At 31.6% G+C, this 8,146-nt stretch overlaps 1 protein-coding gene across 1 annotated transcript; it reads left to right on the forward strand.

The window, feature by feature from the left end:
- Window positions 1–798: 798 nt before the first annotated feature.
- Window positions 799–4,645, forward strand: LOC131144124 (purple acid phosphatase 8-like). The gene is made up of 7 exons (XM_058092530.1): window positions 799–1,223; window positions 2,638–2,794; window positions 2,931–3,038; window positions 3,144–3,271; window positions 3,362–3,490; window positions 3,566–3,633; window positions 4,038–4,645. Exons 1-7 carry the CDS (start codon window positions 1,005–1,007, stop codon window positions 4,264–4,266), a joined length of 1,038 nt encoding a protein of 345 aa, XP_057948513.1. The 5' UTR covers window positions 799–1,004; the 3' UTR covers window positions 4,267–4,645.
- Window positions 4,646–8,146: the final 3,501 nt, after the last annotated feature.

An 8,146-nucleotide genomic window follows, 5' to 3' on the forward strand; every position in this document is an offset into this window, starting at 1 on the left:
ATGTTGTCACACTATTTTAATATCTAAAAGTAAATAACATAACTTTTATTTTTATTTTTTTATTACAATATTTTTTTCTAATTTGTCCTCTTGTGTGTTTTTATTATTTTAATTATTATTTGATTTGAAGATAAAAATTAACATGCGACTCAACTCAACTTTTAATTTATTTTATTTTTAGAAATATTAACAAGGGAAACAATTGTTCCTCATTATTTAGTTTTTATTTTTGTTCTCATTTTTAGTTTTTATTTCTATAATTTTTGAAATTGATACTAAACAACCATTTATTCGACATGACGTGGGGGCATGGAGCCAAGTTTTTTATGCTCGTTAAGTCAATTTCATGCTTATCCTATTTCTAAAATAAAAATACAAAATATAATAGAATAGACCGAGTATATTCATAAAAAGAAAAAAAAAAATTTAGAAAGTCCCTCAATTATTTCAATTATGAAATTGAAATATATGGCATCTAAATTGGAAGTATAAGGTTTATACTCTCTACCCATATATCTTTCGAAAGAGACCCATAAATGGTGTAATATGGTATATCATTTTACAAAAAAGAGTTGTTGCAAGTTAGGAGATTTTCGATTTTTCTTTTATGTTGACGTGTGAGCTCGTAATTTAAATATTTTTTTAATTATTTTATTAAATATATTGTTTATTTTAAATCCTAATGTCACGAGCTGATGTGGCAAGTGACAGAGCATGTGGGCCCAGCATCGCTCTTATGTGAAGCGGGTCCAATTTTCTCTACCCTCTCTATGGGTTGATTCTTGCTTGCCCAATTATGCATAATTTGGGATCAAAGCAAATATATCCGTACGTAAATTCCATTTCTGCCCCTTCGCCTTGGCCTTTTCTCTTGGGCATTCCTGGTATAAAAAGGGCTACATGCTTCGCCTCTGCCATACACAGCTGCAATATAACTAACGGCAGTGCTTCCTTTACTTAATTGCTTCTATTCGTTCTGGGTGATCATCGATCAGCTGCCAGCCATGGCTGTCTCGCCGACGACGATCAACAAAACCAGCTGGTTTCTTTCTACGGTGGCGGTGATGAGCGCTGTGACGGGGATGTGTTTATTAATGGGTTCAGCGGCTGCTGATCTTCCCCGTCTCCGGCAGCCACCCAAGGCCGACGGCTCCCTCAGCTTTCTGGTCGTCGGAGATTGGGGAAGAAGAGGCCTTTTCAACCAATCTCTTGTTGCTTCCCAGGTTATTTAATTACGTATTCGTACTTACACACTACATACAATTGAATACACACATGCATAATTACCTTCGGTTCATCAGTCTATATTTTTTTTAAGGGTCATGCTTAATCCATGATCAATTAACAATGCGCTGTCACAAGATCATTATTTGTTACAAAAGCATAATTTTTAAATCTATTTTTTTTTTTAGACGTATTTATTTTAATATATTAATTAGATGTATACCATTTTCTTATCTATATTTATTCTAACAAATCTAAAAAAAAATCAATAGAAAGATAGAGCATTAATATTACAACCACCAATTTAATTTATTATTTTTCTATCCAAATTTATTTATTTGTTGAAAAATGATAGAATTTTATAATTTGTAAAAATTTTTATAATTTAATTAATATATATATATATTAAATTTATATTAAATTTGGTGTGCACACTTCATATATTTAATAATTTTTTTATTTATCACCTAATGCAAACTCTATACTTTTTTATAAGTATAAATTTATATTTCTAATATTAAAATATTCCACGTGGTGCACGTCACATAAGTTGAGTGGCATCCCACGCAACCCACAGATAAAAAAAAAAAGCAAAAGCTACAATGAATGAAGGGACGCCACCACATTACGTGTAAAGAGAATGTATTATTTCATACTTTTTCTAAAATACAACTTAGTGGGAGGGGGTGGGGTGGGGGTATCATTCTTCGGGGATCCCATATTCCTTGAAGTGGGGAACTACACTAGCTTCGTGGGTTATGATCATGTGCAGCAGATATACGGACAATTGACTTAAAATTTTCACCTACTTATCCAATCACGTCCGCACATCCACGGACCATAGTCGGCAAGAGCTTGACTTGCTCAAGTTGTAGCCAATAGTATTTGGACACGTCTTGTCGCACCACAGAGGCAGGTTCCTTGTGGGCCCACTAGGACAGTAAGGACTAACTACAGGCCGGGCCTTTGTCATCTTACGTAAATGATAAAAAACGAAAGTGCTGCGAAAAATCACTTGTTTTTGCTTTTTGTTTTTCCCCAGCAGTTCTCTGTTGTACTTATTTCCAAAAATTTTAACCTATTATCCAGGAAATTTCTCAACTCATCATCTCATTCTTTAGTCATTCAACATTTATAAAAAAAAGTTGAAAAGTGAGCAAAAAAAATATTTTTAATTTTTAATATTTGTATAAAAACATAAAATAAAATAATTTCATTAGATGGTATTTTTATAATTTAAAAATTAAAAATTATTTTTAAGTTAGATTTTCCTTTTTCGATACCTTAATATTTTGCAATTACGTATGTAGAATAGAAATAATATGTGACGAATTTCATATGAAAATTTTTCTTTAAAATCACTCTTTAATTTATAATTGATTACTTATTCGGGTTTTCAATTCCTTATTTTAGATGGGAATAATCGGAGAGAAGCTGGACATAGATTTTGTAATCTCTACGGGCGATAATTTTTACGAGAATGGATTGGTTGGCATTCACGATCTGCAATTTGACGAGTCATTTTCCAAAATTTACACCGCGAAGAGCTTGCAAAAGCTGTGGTACAACGGTAAATTAATTAATACAAAAACACAAATATCAAAAATGTTTTTCAAAATCAATAACAGCAAAAATTGAAATTAAAAAAATAAATAAATAATCTAATATTTGATTTTTTTTATTTTTTTTTGGTTATTTTGGTGCAGTTTTAGGTAACCATGACTATAGGGGTGACGTGGAGGCCCAATTGAGCCCTATACTTGCAAAAATGGACAGCAGATGGGTTTGCTTAAGATCATTTATTCTCGACGCAGGTAATTAATTTTTCATTAATTGCAAAAAGGTCCCCCGTCTGGGCCGTCTCTTCTGAGGACTTTGTTGCAATAGAAAATTAACTTCGTGGTCCTTTGTGTATGCAGAAATTGCAGATTTTTTCTTCGTGGACACGACTCCTTTTGTTGACAAATACTTCACACACCCCAAAGGCGATGTCTATGACTGGAGCGGCATCTTACCTCGACAGAATTACCTTTCAAACCTTCTTACTGTAAGCCCACTGTTTTTGAAAAGTAATTTTCATGTTTTGAAAAACTACATTTGCAAATTTCAACGTCCTAATTTGTCAAATGCGCAACAGGATTTGGATTTGGCATTGAAGGACTCGAAAGCAAAGTGGAAAATCGTGGTGGGTCACCATACAATCAAAAGTGCTGGCAAACATGGAAACACCCACGAGCTTGAAACGCAGCTTCTCCCAATCCTTGAGGTAATTTTAAAAAGAAAAACGCAGTATAATATAAATTACAGAGATAGCTAATTAATTATCATACCAATTTTTCAGGCAAATGATGTTGATCTTTACATCAACGGCCACGACCATTGCTTGGAACACATTAGCAGCTCTGACAGGTTCAATTCGCTTACATTAATTATTTATTTAATTTAACAATAAATTACCATATTCTTATATTTGAGAGAGATCTTGATTCTTGAATCTGGGTTTGAATGAATTTGAAAAAACTTAATATAAAATTATATTAAGTGTTATCCAGATTCAATGGGTCAAACATTGATATCGGGTCGTGTGCTCAATGGGTCCTAGCAAGACAGAAGATGGTGGAGCATGGACAATTACGTTTCACCATCACTCTTGTTTGGCTAGAATACTACTCGTCGGGGCCGGGGCCTGGCCGGGCCGGACACGTGACCTGAAAACCCTAGTGTCTTTCTAATTAGGAGCAAATTTTATATGTTAATGAGATAGTTAGGTGATTAATGAATGAAAATGAGTATGCGTGCATGGATGAATGCAGCGGAATCCAATTTTTGACGAGCGGAGGAGGGTCGAAGGCATGGAGGGGAGGAACAAGCTGGTGGAAGCCGGAGGAAATGAAGCTGTACTACGACGGTCAAGGGTTCATGGGAGTGCACCTCGCTCCTTCCCACCTTCATCTTCAATTCTACGACGTGTTTGGAAGGGTTTTGCACCAGTGGAGTACTTCTTCCAAACGCCTTCCTAATTACTACTCTGCTGCAATATAATGTGGATGCCTTAATAGCATTATTTAACCCTTAATTAATTAATTACGTGCAATATATATATATATATATATATATATATATATATATATATATATGTTGCCAAGAAGAAGCGTACAATCCAATCCCTTGCTAGGTCATGTATGGTTGGAGTAGGCTTTGCCAATTGCGTCTACGCCAAATTTAAGATATTTAAATGATTAGTTAATGTGTAAGCTTTGCCATTCTCATATTCCTCCCTCCTGTATTTGCTTAATTTCTTTTCTTTTTTTTTATCATGTTTTTAGAATAAGATTGGGAATTGTGAGTCAATGATCTTTCATTTGAATTTGTATTATATTTGAATATAATATAATATAATTTGTATTGAAATTTGTTTAAATTCTTCCAAATTCAAAATTTAAAGTTTAAAATTCATGTTTTCAAATACGTTACTTAATTTTAATGTGAATGCATGAATATATATAACTAAAAAAAAAAGGTATCGGCATACGGATAATGTTTGTGTAAAATATTTGGGATGGGATGGGATGGTTAGTAATTAGATTGAAAATGTTTGCGTACGAGGACTTCGTAGTTGAGTACAAATTGATACCACTAAAATTTAAGTTACAGGACCAAAAATTCTCTTTCTTTAGAGAGATTGAATAATTAGTACACATGTCACTCGTTTTAACTTTTGACGAAGAAAAGCTAGTATTAACTTTTAAAAGTTAAAAATTTTTTTCCCTTAAATTACTCCTTCTAAAAATACGAAAGTGGGGTATACTGCATTAATTAGGGGTGCAAAACAGGTTAACGCATCGGGTTAGGGTGGATCATAAACGAGTTTGGGTTCAGGTTGACCCTTTTATTAACAGGCTATATAAATCCAAACCCGCTCATTTAATAAACGGGTCACTTATTTAAAAAATATAATTAATTTATTTTAAAAAATTTTAAACATTTCATATAAAATGACATTTTTTTTCATTAAAAAACACTTATTCATTTTATTTTTAAATGGGTCGTCCCGAACCCGCCTAACCGGTTTAATAAACGGGTTGAGTCCGAGTTGACCCATTTATTAATGGGTCAGCTTGTATTAAACCCAAATCAGGTTTAAACGAACGGGTCACGAGTTATCCATCGAGTTTTGACCCATTTTACCATCCCTAGCATTAATCCGTTTGATAAATTATTTATTTTAATTTTTAAAAGTTAACTTTTAATTTTTCAGGAGAAATTTAAAATTTAAAAGTTAAAAATTAAATCCCCCCGCCCCCCAAATTCTTTTTCTCTTTCAAATACTACAAAATTATTCATGCATTAATTGTATTTATTGAAAATACATTTCCATTTCACTATTTTTCACTTTTGTCTAGGCTTTAGGGATAAGTGCTAACTTACCTTGAGCTACCAAATGGCTAAACAAATCCATCATAAGCAATGTAGTGAATTCATGAGGCAGCTTTTGGTTCAATTATTTCAACTTGAAAATCAAGTGAAACACGTATTTTATCCAAAAAATACTCTTTTATAAATACTCGGATAATTACACAAAGCACATGTCAACAGCACATGTACATCTTCATATTTATTCAAAAAAGATGACTCATATTTTTTTTTTTTTCCAAATAAAAAGGATTTTATCTTTTATCAAAACTTTGTGAGAGTTTTGAAGTGCCATTTTATTTCAAAAAGATAACGAAAATTCAAATATTTCAAAAAACGGGTGATCATTCACATACCACAAAGCAGAATCTTTGTCATAAATTATACCTAAATTAATTAAGTAATTTATTTAAATATTAATAAATAATCCTTAAAGTTGTGTTTGCTTAAAAAAAATATAAAAATATTTACAACAATATAGAACGGGCCGAACGGCCAATTCTTGGTCTGCTACGAGTTTTAAAACTATGTCAAAAATAATCTTGTTAGAGTTTTTACATAGTTTAGGCTAAGGGTAGACACGGTTTGGTTAGCTAAATCATTAGCTTCAAACCATTAACCAAATCGAAGTTTTGGTTAAATCAAATCGTTTAAAATAGTTAATCAAAATTTGGTTAACTGATTTCTAGACCAATATTCAATGGTTAATCGAATCGAATCAAATTGTTAAGTATAATAAAAAACTTTAAAGGTACTAAAAATATTTTTTTTTTCTTTCGTAACAATTAACACATAAATTTAAAATTTTTAAAATAAAAATTTAAGCATGAACATTAGATTAATACCATTTTTTAATTTAAATAATTAAAAGTTTATATAATATTATATATAATATGTATTTTATATGTATATTTATTCTAACGCCCCAAACCCGGTGGGATCCTGAGTGATATTCCTCATAACATATGACTCTGATACCATATATATAATGACTTGAACCCGAAGTGGGGTACCGGGTATACCTGTCCATAACTCCTTATCAAACATGTAACGGAAAGCATAAATACCACAATAACTACACCAGAGTTCTAATACCACCATAATTATACATATACCTCAAATATCCTGATTATTTACATCCCCAACAGTCAAAAGCATATCTACGTACACATATCAGTGTCTCACCAGAACTTACCTACACAACACTAACTAATCTCACCCCTGAGCTCTCTAGTCTTGGTTTCACGTACTTCCTGAAATGTTAAAATTATTGGGGTGAGATACTTCTCAATAAGACGGAATAGATTTTCATCAGTGTGTGACAGATGAGTTTTTACATAAGTAAAACATAACCATTTATTTAACATTAACTAAAAAAGACATTTATATACCATAACTCAGACCTATACAATTTTAAATACATATTTCTACTCAAATATACTTTAACTTAATAGATAATCACGTTTTCATAAATCTACATATATATAGACACACACACACACATAAAAGAATTTCCCTCATGGAACTATCATATAACATCATGTATAATCCCCCACGATTGGGTTGTGCGATTGGAAGGCTAGACTTAGCCATGACTGACCTACCAAACTAAGTCAAAACTATTATATCTATACTATGATTTCCTGACCAACCTAATCCGGACCCAACGGGTAACCTGCTCCTACAATACATCACTTTAAGAGCCAATTGACTGTCATCCGCCTATACTTTCCTGATAGTGTGGCTACACTACATGTAATACTAGTTACGATACCGTGCTCTAAATCATAACTAGTCCATCAGGGTTCTTGCTACCATATAATACAATTCATATAATAAAACTGTAACATGATCTCATTTTTATAAGTCTGTATAAAATTTGACATGTTCACAATTTTGTATAAAATATGTCATATCATATCTCTGTATAAAACTATCATTTCATAACTCGGCATAAAGCCATCTGAAATGTTATTTCATAACTATATAAAAATTATCATGATTATTCATACAATAATAATTATCCCCGTGCCACATAATTTGACTGATAAATCATAATATAATAACTGTCGAGAAAAAAATTTTTTTACTGAAAATAAGGGTATGATTAATTTCATCTATTTAATTTAATTCCATTATATTCCAAGAAAATCCGATATACTCAAATTCATGCAGTTTAATTTAATTTCAAAGTATTCCCAAAAATGTGATATAATCAAATCCTTGTAGTTTAACTTAATCTCAAAATATTCCCAAAAATCTGATATAACCAAATACCCACAATTTAATTTAACTCAGACATATTTTTAAAATAAAATCTGAATATGGATATAATTAATTTAACATACTCAATTTAAATTGGGCATATTTTAAATAACACAAATCTAATTAAATTTACGTACTCAAATTTAATCGGGAATATTTTTGAAATAAATCTGACATAATCTATTTCCCTTACCTCAACCTAGAGTAGTGCCTACAGCGTCCAAACGACGAATCCACTTCAGTT

Source organism: Malania oleifera, chromosome 12 (assembly GCF_029873635.1).
Source record: "Malania oleifera isolate guangnan ecotype guangnan chromosome 12, ASM2987363v1, whole genome shotgun sequence".
NCBI lineage: Eukaryota > Viridiplantae > Streptophyta > Magnoliopsida > Santalales > Ximeniaceae > Malania > Malania oleifera.

Excerpts from the sequence above, each read along its gene's own strand:
- LOC131144124 (XM_058092530.1), top strand. The coding sequence starts at position 1,005 with ATGGCTGTCTCGCCGACGACGATCAACAAAACCAGCTGGTTTCTTTCT. Across the intron at positions 3,272-3,361 it reads ACCTTTCAAACCTTCTTACT|GATTTGGATTTGGCATTGAA; the intron begins GTAAGCCCACTG and ends AATGCGCAACAG. Across the intron at positions 3,634-4,037 it reads CACATTAGCAGCTCTGACAG|CGGAATCCAATTTTTGACGA; the intron begins GTTCAATTCGCT and ends GGATGAATGCAG.